Raw genomic sequence first — 12,779 nt, 5'->3', positions numbered from 1 at the left:
AAAATTATCTACATCTCTACACTGCCTTTTGTGTTCAAAACATCACAAATTATGTTATCTTTTTTGATTTCCACAAAATCCCAGCGAGGAATTTATTACAAGAAATACTGTATCGGTTGCTCCAAGAATTCAAAGGACAGAGTAAAATGAAACCAAAATAGAAGTGCACTATTTCCAAATTTGTCCTCAGGCTAGGGTGTGGGGCAAAGACATTTAAAGAGCTTCCAGACAGTAATAGCGTTCAGAGAAGCAGCATGAAGACAATGTTATTAATGATGATAATGATGATAGGAATAATAATAATGATAGGTACATTTTGAGTGTTATCATAAGACAGGTTCTGTGCTCTGTGCTTCACATTCATGATCTTTGAAAATCATCTGTGAGATGCTATTTCTCCAATTTTGCAGATTAGGTAAGTGTAGCCCAGAGAGACCAAGGATCTTGCCCAACACTAGCCAGAACTGGAATCCAATTACATTATCATATTTACTCCAAAATGTGTACACTTTTGTATAGAAGTGAGTTATTGCAGGACTGAGACTGTTGGACTTAGAAAGGTCTACGTGCAGGGCACCTGGGTGGCTCAGTCAGTAAGTGTTTGACTTTAGTTCAGGTCATGATCTCACCGTTCGTGGGTTTGAGCCCTACGTCAGGCTCTGTGCTGACAGCTCAGAGTCTGGAGCCCACTTCAGATTCTGTGTCTCCCTCTCTCTCTGCCCCTCCCCTGTTCACGCTCTGTCTCTCTCTCTCTCAAAATAAATAAACATTTAAAAAATTAAAAAATAAAGTCTACTTGCAAGGTTGACCCTTAACTGGTCTACTAGTCTGCTAGGAACACTATCACGAAGTACCACAGACAGGTGGTTTAAACAAGAATTTATTTTCTCACAGGTCTGGAGCCTGGCGGTCCAAGATCAAGGTGCTCACAGAGTTGGCTTCTCCTGAGGCTTCCCTTATTTGGTTTGTAGCTGTCTTCTCGCTGTGGCCTTTCCTCTGTGCTCTGTATCCTTGGTGTGTCTTCCTCTTCTTATAAGAACTCCAGTCCTATGGGACTAGTGCCTCATCCTTATGACCTCATTTAACTTGAATTTAAAGGCCCTACCACCAAATACACTCACATTGAGGTTACTGCCATAATATATAAATTTTAGAGACATATAATTCAGTCTATAACAGCTGGAATCTGGGAAATTGGAGTTTGGGACAGTTTCCACCCTGGTAAGAATTGCTCACTGTGTCTACACTGTGCAAACAATATGGTTTATTTTGGACATCTGTTTTGCTTCTGGAGGTCTAGAATTTCAGTATATGTTAGACAGAGGGTGCCTATATGACCAGCCCCAATAAAAGCCTTGGAGACTGAGTACCTAATGACTTTCTCTGGTAAACAGCATTTCACCTATGTTGTCACTACTGATTGCTAAGAACATTGGACACATTCTGTGTGATTCACTAGGAAAGCACTCTTGGAAGTTCACATCTGGTTTCTTCCAAGAATTATCCCATGTACCTTTTTTCCTTTGTTGATATTGTTTTGTATCCTTTTGCCATAATAGATGGTAGCATTAAATATGACTACATACTGAATCCTGTGAGTCCTCCTAGCAAATCTTTGAGCTTGGGGGTGATCTTGGGAGACTCTAACATAACTTTTCCCCATTCCATTCTCTAATTAGGAGGAAATTTAATTTTACTGTCTTCCTAAATACATATTTCCTAGCCTCTCTTGAAGATGGGTGGAGACCTATAACTGAGTTTTGACCTGTGGAATATGGCAGAAGGAATGTCTGCCACTCCAAGACAGCTCCAACATGTTCCAGGTATTCTTTACTTTCTGTCATTTCTCTTGACCAAGGACCAGACACGGTTGGCCAATGGAGGGTGCTGAGGCCATAGACATTTGTGGAATCACTAGGTGGAAGGAGTATCCTCAATGAACAGGGGAAGCAGAGCCCTCAACTTGAACACAACTTTTAATGACCCATCTGGAATTGGGAGATGAGAGAGGAACAAATTTCTGTTGGATTAACCCCCTGAAATAATGGGCTGTGTGTTATAGCAGTGAAACTACTCTAATATATATGGAAATGTAATATCTTTTAATTTTTCAAATATGTTGTTAAGATGAGAAGGATTCTTGAGCTACAGAGATTATATTATTCACTTAATAGTATATTTGATGAACATTATAAGACATGAGAATCTACTGGATGAAAACTATGGACACACTTGTAATAGAACTAGTAGTTCTTTGTTACCATATGAGACTGCCCTTAACATTTGTGAGGAGCACTTGATAAACCCAGTAAGTGTGTCAAGCTATTTTTATAGGTCTTTTATAAGAAAAGTCATGCTCTTTCACTTTCCTTATCAGTGGATTTTTTTTCCCCAAGAGCAAATCAATAAATAGCTCTTCAATCTTACTAGGTAGATGTGGAGGGAACTAAAAAGAAAATGAGAGAAGATAAAATTTTTATCTGGGATGAATCCCTGCACTTTTTGATTGAGATCACTCATTCATAAACATTTATTGATTATATGTTATATACAAGGGATAGTCTGAAGAGTGAAAGATATGGAGATAAAGAAAATACAGTATCCACCCTCAGGGAGTCTATAGAAAAGGGTAGGGATCCTTATGTCAGTACAATGGTAAGGAGCACTTAAAAGAGGGTCTCCAAATCCACTCTACAAGGGTGTCAAATAAAGTTTTCCCACATACAATCCTTTTGAACCATAAACTTGTGAGTTAATTTGAGTCCTCGATTCTTCTCACTTTTTCAATCCAAACCATCAAAATGTCCAATCAGTGTAGCTTCCACCACATTCCATATTTTGCCACCATCCTGGTCTAAGCAATATTTCTTTCCTTATTCTCCTGAAACTTCTTTCTCAAGGAGCTCCCTGTTTTACATTGGCTCCCTGCACTCCATTCTTCTTAGAGTAGCCTGCCAGAGTCATCTTTTAAAAATAATTACTATATATTATATCTGACCCTTTTAAAACCAGTAATTTCTCAATATCTTTAGGAATAGTAAAATAAGTTAATATTTTAGGTTACATACACTCTTGCCTCACTGCTGCCTCAGGATTTGTGGTTAATCTCTCTGCCTGGAATGTCCTTCATGTGGCTGTGTCCTTCTTGACATTCTAGACTCAATTAAATGCCATCTTCTCAGGGAACTCTTCTTTAACCACCCCATCAAAAGAAGCTCTCTGTTATGCCTTTCTGTATTTCCTCACAGTTCTGATCACACCAGGAATTTCCTTGTTTGCTTATTTTCTTCTTCCTCCCCTTAACCACCTCCCTCCAACTCCCACTGGAATGTAAGCTCCAAGAGAACTTACCCATCTTTTTAGTCAATATATCCTAAATACCTAGTTGAGTGGTGGGCTCATGTTCAGCACTCACAGAATGAATGATGGAAGAACTTACGTAGAGAAAATATCTAAGCCAAGATGTGGAGAAGGTATAAGAGTTTGTCTCATGAAAGGTAAAGGAGTCATGAAGAATAGCATTCCCTCCAGGAGGAAAAATGAAGGTCAAGACTCCTCAGAGGGAATCACATCAACTGCAAACAGTTCTTTATGACTCGAGCAGAGTGAGTAAGAGATAGTGAGAGACAAGACTGGAAAAGTAAGCAAAGGCTACTTGGGTCACTGTAGTACAGAGAGAATCTAACTCAGGGTTGGACTTATAGTAGATACTCAACAAATATATGTTGGATGAGTGCATAAGACACTTGAGTCTATCTCCTAATGGTAATGGACAGACATTAATTGGTTGTAAGTAGGAATCAACAAGATCTTTAGAAAGATGCCTTCAGTGACACTGTGAAGACTGTTTCAGAGGAAGATAAGACTGGACTCCAGGAGACTGGGAGCTCATTATGGCAATGCAGATGAGAAATAACAGAGACATGGGCTGTGTGTAGGAAAAGGAAGGGGTAGACTAAAAAATTGACTGAACTTGGAGATTAATTAGAGGCAACAGGTTCTGAGGAAAGAATCCAGAAAGATATCTTGAGTTTCTAGGTGACTAGATACATGGAAAGGTAACACTTATTGAGAAAATACAGGTTTTCTCAACAAACAAGAGTTAAATATCCTGCATATATATTTAATGAATGTATCCTGATTATTCATTTAATGAATAATCAGGGTATTTTATTTTATTATTTTTTTAATTAAAAAAAATAATGTTTATTTATTTTTGAGAGAGAGAGAGAGAGACAGAACACAAGGAGGGAAGGGGCAGAGAGAGAACGAGACACAGAATCCAAAGCAGGCTCCAGGCTCTGAGCTTTCAGCACAGAGCCTGTCGCGGGGCTCAAACCTATGAACTATAAGATCATGACCTGAGCCGAAGTTGGATGCTTAACCAACTGAGCCATCCAGGCACTCCAAAGTTAGGCATTATATGGATGATGCAAACTGACTTTTATCTGTTACCAGGATCTAGTACTTTCATACTAAAATCAGATACTGAGTGATACAAGAGGCCAGACACTTGGCATTAGCAGTAGAGTAAATCAAGATGAATCAGGCTCAGGACATGGTTTTTAGGAAACTCATAGGTTGAACAGAAATAAGGTCCTTTGTCCACTTTCATTTCTCTCTCCTTTTTTGGGGCGTGGCGGTGGGGAGAGGCACAGCTGTGGGTACTGGTGTGGCGAAGGGTTGGTTCAGCCCTTAAAATGGCAAATCCCTGGACAGGGATAAGGTAGAAGGGCAGTGCCCAAACTGCTGCCTCTCCTATGGGACTCCCCAGGCAAACAAAGAGGAGGCTGAGAACTGGTGTGCTGATCCACTAGACCATCTGCCAGGTCAGGCTGAAAGTGTCCCTGAACAGGGACCTCCTGACCACATGGACATAATGGTTGCTTGAAAATAAATATTCACAATTGCTCATTGTTAAGTAAAAATAATCAATCTGTAGGATACAGGTATTGTCAAAACCATTTGTGTCAAAAGAATCCTTATGCAAACAATGAAATGCATGCACATAAAAATATGTCAAGGAATAAAGAAGAAAGCTAAGTGTACTTATCTCCAACAAGGTGGAATTGACTGTAGATGAGACACGTACATATTTCAATTTACGTCCCTCACATGGTTTCAAAAGTTTAGCATGACACTAATTAGTTTCAAGAAAGCAAAACAAAACAAACAAACAAAAACAAATAAAGCAAGAAGCATCCAAATGTCACAGAATATATTTAATATAAACTCTTGTGTAAGGTAATATACTTCAAGATGACATCTTGGGATGTTCATTTTGATTTTAGTTGCTTTTGTACTTAGTGGGATAAGTAGGAAAGAGCTAAAGGGCTCTAATATCTACTGAGCACACTCTCAATGAAAGAAATTATGCAAAATATTTTTCATCATCTTCTCATTTGCACGGGTATTAATAGCCTGAATCTTGGAAGGAGAATTTGATGTTCAGAGAAGCTAAACTACCTGCCCAATGTAGAAAATGTCAGTTGAAAGGTTTGAGTCCAGTAAAGCACTTGTACCATGCCAGTCTTTGGAAGTCAGAAGGGCAGCCATGTTTATCTGCTGAGACTGGTAAACAAACTTCTCAGAAAGCCTTGCTTCCTGGAAGTCTGACAGAAAATTCTGCTAGGGCAAAGAAAAATAACATTTTAACTCTGTTCTTATACCTTGATTCTAAAGTACATGAGTAATACTTTGCACTTAAGGAAGATCTTTTATCTGAGTCTTTCAAGAGCAGAACAAAACCAATTACTACCCACCCCCCTTCATGATTGGAAGAAAAGATCTTAATCCCTAATTTGCTGACAGGGAGACAGAAGCTGCCAGGGATGAAGTGATTTACTGAAGGTTACACAATCAGTCTGTGAAGCCTCCAGAATAACTCCAAGGGCTCATGACAAAAGAGCAATTGCCTTATGCAATTAGCAGCTTATTTCTCTATCCTAAACACCATATCCCGCTCTTTTTCAAGCATGTGCTAAACTCCTCCTGCCTCCCTTTCCACCATAAGTGGGACTCAGTGCTTTTTATATAAAGGTACTTTGTAAAAAATGTAGACCCCTATAATTTCATCCTCAGTTCTCTTCATCTATTTTTAAAGATGCAATGAGTTCTCAAAGTCTTCAAGTGGTGTAGGAAAAAAACCCGTCAAAACACATTTATCTCCTGCTGGTTCCTTTGGCCACAACATCAAACTTCTTGCAGAAATCAAGGAAAAGTTTGGTGCCACTATTGGCAAAATCCCCAAGGAGGTGGCAGGATTTTAGGTACAACACCGAGGTTGGGGATTAACCATGCTTGAGATGTGACTTCAGATTTAATCAGCTGCTTCAGCTGCTGGCTCCTGGGGTTGCTGTCTCCTCCGGAACACTGCTGTGATAGACACACTCTATGGTGACTTTTAGTAAGTCACATTCTTTTTAATCTCCTTGTCTTGAGTGCTGGAATATACAAAAGTGGTGGAATAAGATGTCCTGCCCATGACTATGTTGTATCATATAAGACTCTGCTTTAGCAGACTACAGAGACTCTCTGTTGCTGGCTTTGAAGAAGTGAGCTGCCATGTTTTGAGACAGTCTGCAGGAAGGCCATCAGCAAGGGATCAGAGGCAGCCGCCAGGAGATGAATGGTGAGTGGCTCCAGGATGACATCTAGCAGGAGAGTGGGGCTCTCAAAAATACAATCACAGGGAAATGAATTTGGCCAACAACTATGTGTGCTGGGAAGAGGATCGAGGATCCAGAAAGAAGTGTTGCCTAATCAACACCTTGATTGCAGCTTTGTGAGACTCTAAACATAGAGTCCAGTTAAGTTGCTTTTGGACTCCTTACCCTCAAAACTGTGAGATGACAAATGCATGTTTTTTAAGTCAGTAAATATGTGGTAATTTGTTACATACAATAAAAAACTAATACAAACATCCTTCATCTTTGGGTAGAAAGGAAATTAGCATTTTTAGGGAAAAAAGACATTAACAAGAATTAAAGTGATACCTTAAAGATATATTTGAATCTAATGGATACATTGATCTATTATAGTTCAAAGTAGTAAAAGAAAAAGAAGCAGGAAATGATGTGGGACAGGAAAGACCCAGGTGTCCAAACCATTAGGTCTAACTTCTTGTAATTTTCACCCCATGCCTTGAACAATGGGAAGAATATGCTGTAAGTTATTAATTAATGAAAGTAAATGTCAAAGAGGCATAGCTATATTAAAACTTAATGCCCCAAAAGACCATTCATGATCACCTAAAACTGAACTGAAGTTACGCCTGCTTTTGAAAGAGAACAGCAAATCAAGTTTGTGAATCATGTATCTAGATACTCCTATGATCTGCTGTGTCAGTGGTTATCAAATGTGGCTTTATGTTAGTTATATATTACATGGGATTTTTTTTAAATTAAGAAGTTTAGAAAAAATTACTGGGTATTACCTCAGATTTAATTGAGTCAGAATAATCAGGGGCAAGACCTGTTACCTACCTACACATACATCCCATCGAGGGGTGGAAACCCACCAAGGACATCATAAGGTTCCAATGTAGCTAGTCTAACCATTGTTATTTGGCATTATAGGACTCATCACAATTAGGTCACATCACAGAAGCACCTCATGACGAGGATCTTCTAGTTCCTTGTTTCTGAATCTTGGCTGCACATTATAATTACCTGGAGAGCTTTATAAATCCTGATGCTCAAGCTTCTTCCCAGAGCAATTATATCAGAATCACCAAGCATGGTACCAAACTATTTGTAATTTTTAAAGGTCCTGGCATGATTTCAACTTTCAGTTAAGTTTGAAGATGCTGAATGGAGAGAATACCTTGTATCTTTCAGCATGCTTTCTAACACATAGTTATGTAGCTCAAAACCCAAAACACTGTGGGGGAGTATGTAGGCCAACCATGACTGCCCCACTTTGATGGAACACAAAACTGAGGTTGACTATTTGAAGACATATTATAATACTTATTTTTTATTGAACTTCATTTTTATTATCTGAATTTCTCAAAAAGAAAATTAAAAAAAAAGCCAAAATGAAAGAAACCTCAGGCAATGCACATATTGTTATCCCAATTTGTAGAGATAAGGGACACAGGCCACCAATTCAGAGAGAGCTGCCTAAACAAGTTAGATATGGACCTGAGTCTGAGTATCCCCAAAGCTTATGATAGCTTCACAGTGCTTCTTAAAGTGTGGTCCCCAAACCAGCAGCATTACATCACCTGGGAAATATGGGAAATACAAATTCTTCAACCCAATCACAGACCTACTAAATCAGAATCTTTGAGGCTGGGGCTCAGCAATCTGTGTTTTAGAAAACCTTTATTTGATTGCAAGGCACTCAAAAGGCTGAAAAACACTGTACTACATTCTCCATTTCTATCAGCTGCTTAGATTTGAGACTCAGTTCAGCAGGTAGTAAGAGAACTAAAAATGAAGGGGTGATTGAGTGGGTAAGACAGAGTGACAGGCTGAGAAATGTTCTCTTACTATCTTTCCTTCCTCCCATTCCCAATTTTTAGTAACAGTCTATGTTGGGGGGTGCCTGGGTGGCTCAGTTGGTTAAGCATGTGACTTTGGCTCAGCGCATGATCTCGTGGTTCACAAGTTTGAGACCCATATCGGGCTCTGTGCTGCCAGCTCAGAGCCTGGAGCCTGCTTTGGATTCTGTGACTCCCTCTCTCTCTGCCCCTCCCCTGCTCATGCTCTGTCTCTCTCTGTCTCTCAAAAAATAAATAAACTTAAAAAAATTAAAAATAAATAAAAATAAATAACCCTATTTGTTCCATGGAAATGAGTTTTTGATTTTATGCGCTTAAGATAATTGGTGTTCAGGAAACCAAGAGTAGTCGGTTTGCTTTCTCTGATGCTAAGCTGGTTCAGATTGCTGCCATCCTGTAAAACATGAGCCACTTCTCTGCTTTCATGCCTCTCTTGATATATTCCAGGGTATATTTATTAGAGTTGTACATTTGACTAAATGTACAGAACAACTGTGTAAAGAACAACTGTGTTTTATTTATCAGAGACATCAATTAATATTTTCTGAGCAAATCGTGGAGTCCTTTGTTGTAAAGAAGTATGTGAATATGCTTTGGGCACATTCAGGTCCAATGGAAATTTCTTATGGGGCAAAATGGGGGTGGGGAGCAGATAACTGGATGAAGAGAGAAGAGAAAAATAGGAAAAGAAGAAGGAAAGGGGAGAAGTGAAATAAAGGAAATAAAGTGAAATAACAAGGAGAAGAGACAAAGGAGGTAGGAAGGAGTGAACACAGGAAAAAGAAATAGAGCAAAGATCAGAAGGATGGGAAATGGGGAAAGAAAAGGTGTTTGGAAAAGGAGGAGAGGAGAAGAGGAAGAAAAGAGGATAAGTAGGCAAAAACAAAAATAAAAGAGAGCAATAAAAATAAAATAAAAAACAAAAATAAAAGACTGCAGACGTCAGAGCCTGGACAATTTCTGTGAAGTGCCACTTGGAGAAGACCAACCCGCAGAGATGCTGCCTCTGGAGGTTAACAATGGCAATAATCATGATTTCAATTTGCAACAAACGGGATGAAAGGCAGCCTGACCCCAAATGGAGAGACCTATAGTCACAGCAGTGGAGCGATAATGTAGCAGGGATTCTGAGGGGTTGGATTAAGTTTTCCTTTATTTGACAACCATTCTGTATCTGATTGCTGTGGCCAGTAGTCTTCGCAGCTGCTTTTTGTGTTTGCTCTCTCTGCAAACTGTGCAGCATAGATGTGACTAATAATTCTCTAGCCTCATTTTCAAAGCCCCTTTCTCTTTATGCATGTTGATTTACATGCGTCATCTTGAGAGACCGTACATCAAGATTCTTTTAGTGAGAGTCCCGTCTGTGTGGAGCAAGTGCCTACCTCCATGACATCTCCTCCGCTTCCCACTCAGCCTACCCCCACAAAAGCCTGGGTGTTAGCAGAGAACCAGGCTTCAAATTAGTAATGGGGAGACAGATTTAGAATGCCCAGGCAAGGAAAGTAGTGAGGAGCAGAAATGGGGTGGACAGAGACCCAGCGGAGTCAGCGAGATTCTGGAAGTATGTGTGCAATATGCATGATGGCACCCTATAAAAATATTCTGAAAAGTCGACCAGTGGTACCAATTCCCTGGGGAAATTTTTGTGTAGATACCATAGAAGAGGTGGAGTTTCTCATCTGGTCTGCATGAGGATGGACAGAGGTAGCAACTGAGGCAGTCAGATTGGAAGAGGATGGAATTAGCAGAACTCTTTGGACACTATAGAGCCCACAGGCCATGTAATGGTGCTGTTAGGGGGAAGACTTGAGGAAGCATCAATGTAATTTAATTTGGATCTCAAAGGGTACCTGTAGCTACTATGGTTTATATATGTGTAAGTACATAATACATGTCGGCCTATGTATGCCATTTGATATACAACAATTTGATACTTTTAAGGATGAAATGCTTTCATAAATAAATTCATAAATTCATGATAAGACTTCTCTCCCTATAGACCATGAGCTTGAGAACAGAAGAATATCTTTTCTGACTTTTGAATAACCTACAGTGTCTAGGTTAATACTGAACACAACATACCAAGTATTCAATGAGAGTATGTCCCTGAACAATTGTCCAGACCATTCATTGTCTCTCACCCTCACCCTCTGGTATGTATGGACTATCACCGCTTTTGAAGATGATTCACTCAGAAAGGAGAATCATGGGTGTACCTGGATCACAAAGAACCAGATGCAGGGATGACCTACAGACACCTGTGGTCTAGAGTCATTGGTAGCATGGTCTTTTAGAAACTTACAGTGACTCTTCTCCAATGCTAGGAATGGTGTTGTTTGATGGGCCTTAATCTATAGTCAAGATTCAAGTCAAACATGAGACTATAGTTCAGTAATGTAGAAATAATTGAAGCTTATTGGAATGATGTAATTATAGCCAAAAAAAAAAAAAAACTACTTAGAATTGAATTGAGTAAGAATGTCTACCCACATTGTAGAGCATTCTTGTGCCAAAATGACTCAAAGTCCAAATGGATATTGACAATATTCATATCTAGGAAAGATCCATTCGAAATGTGCATATTATGGGGCTCTCACAGAAGCATATATTTGGTGAGAATAGTGTGAAAATAAAGTCAAAAAGAAAGTCCTTACATTCTTAAATCCTCTGTAAAGAATCTGGAGCTCCTTCTTGGTAAATTTGCTCTGGGCTTCCAGAAGCTCCAGAGCCTCAGGCCGATGCCGGACGGTGGCCATCTCCAGTTCATCTTCCACGCTGTCTGTGGAGAAGAACCAAAAAGAGTCTGAAGAACAGTCATGGCTCACCAATACTTATACACAACAACACAGGAAAACAATGAAACATTTACTGGACGTCTGTGATTTTTCCAGAGGAAGGATTCTCATATGGCTAATAGTAGTCTTTACATTTCCCATAACTTACAGAATGAAGCTAAGACAATACCACATAATCTTTCTTCCCCACAAACTCTAATCATTAGGTATTACGAGACTAGCATTTTTATACTACAATTTGAAAAGTGCACAAAGTCACAAATAACCTTAAAACCAGAAATTTGTGCATATAACAAATACTGGTTATAAAATGGAATTTCAGTTCAATAACAATTAGTTCCACCCTATGTGTCACACAACTATGAGGTGGGACTCTGCAATACTCTCTGAGGATTCCACTGAAATCAAATATTTGGCTTGGGGATACAAATAGTCAGGTCGGGTGCTGAAGTGAATAAAGTAACCAGCCCCCAATTTGACTGGCATAAAAGCAGTCTTCATGGGTGCTGGTTGGACTGGACTGGGGGGAACTGCTGGCTAGACTGTATTCTGCAGCCAGGGGAGTCTATAGCTAGAAATAAACTCTAAAATACTGAACTTTGCTTTGTGAGTTATATTTACACTATAGTTTTTCAAAGATGCTCTTTGATGTAAAAACAATTTTGTGTCCATATAAATTTTGGAAATGCTGTAAATATTAACATAGTTTGAGACCAAAACAGTGGAAATTAATTTTCCAGAGGACCTGCAATAAACAATTCTGGTTAACTTTGTTTAACCCAATTGACCCCAAAGGGTATTTTTCCATTTTCCTTTTCCCCACAAGTCACATCTGGTAACCTCTACATATTTGCCCTAGAGTTATGTAGAACACAAGATGGGAGGTGATGGAATATACTAGGATCTGGGTGCTCAGTTCTTAAAGTATACCATCCTTGATTAATTTTACCTTCTTTGCAGTGGGGCCCAATGGAGGCCTAATAAATTCTTCTTGCCATAGTCCAATCGACACGTTAGCTAAATAACTCACCACGTACAGAAGTATCCAGGACCAGCTCTGACACCATGACTTGCTAGCCTCCATTATATTCCTTCCTCTTAGCTATGGATTCCTAACTCAGACAAGTGAGGTTCAGGAGAAGAGCTCCTTTTCATTAGCTCTGCACCCAGGCCACTAGCGCTCCAATTCCAGGTCTCATGTGTCAGTTGGAAATGTCATTGTTGTTAAAAGTCCCACCATTTTGATACTTAATGCTGCCTCTCGCCAACACCTGTACCTACTTCCTGCCCTGTCTCACTAAGTGCAGTGTTGGGGCAGAGCTATCACACAGCAGGGAAAAGTTAGTTTCAGCAGAACTCTAATGTTGGGATGTCCTAATGACTTCCCTCAAGTTTGCAAAAGACCAATAATTGTGATCAAACAAATACTTGGAATGGATGTGTTTGTCAAAATGAGGAAGAGGGGATAAAATCAGACA

General features: G+C 39.5%; 1 protein-coding gene across 6 annotated transcripts in view; it reads right to left on the bottom strand.

Annotated features, from left to right (window-relative positions):
* Positions 1-12,779, bottom strand: part of KCNIP4 (potassium voltage-gated channel interacting protein 4) — a 1,166,664-nt gene that overhangs the window by 100,732 nt on the left and 1,053,153 nt on the right. For all 6 annotated transcript variants that reach the window (XM_040486963.1, XM_040486971.1, XM_040486966.1 and 3 more), the window contains one exon: positions 11,161-11,285. In XM_040486963.1, coding sequence (XP_040342897.1) covers positions 11,161-11,285 — 125 coding nt within the window. The remainder of the gene's footprint in view (positions 1-11,160; positions 11,286-12,779) is intronic.

This window comes from Herpailurus yagouaroundi, unplaced genomic scaffold, assembly GCF_014898765.1.
Source record: "Herpailurus yagouaroundi ecotype Mexico unplaced genomic scaffold, PumYag 28, whole genome shotgun sequence".
Taxonomy (NCBI): Eukaryota; Metazoa; Chordata; class Mammalia; order Carnivora; family Felidae; genus Herpailurus; species Herpailurus yagouaroundi.
The sequence above is the reverse complement of the archived record's forward strand: the minus strand, read 5'-3'. Positions and strand labels throughout refer to the sequence as shown.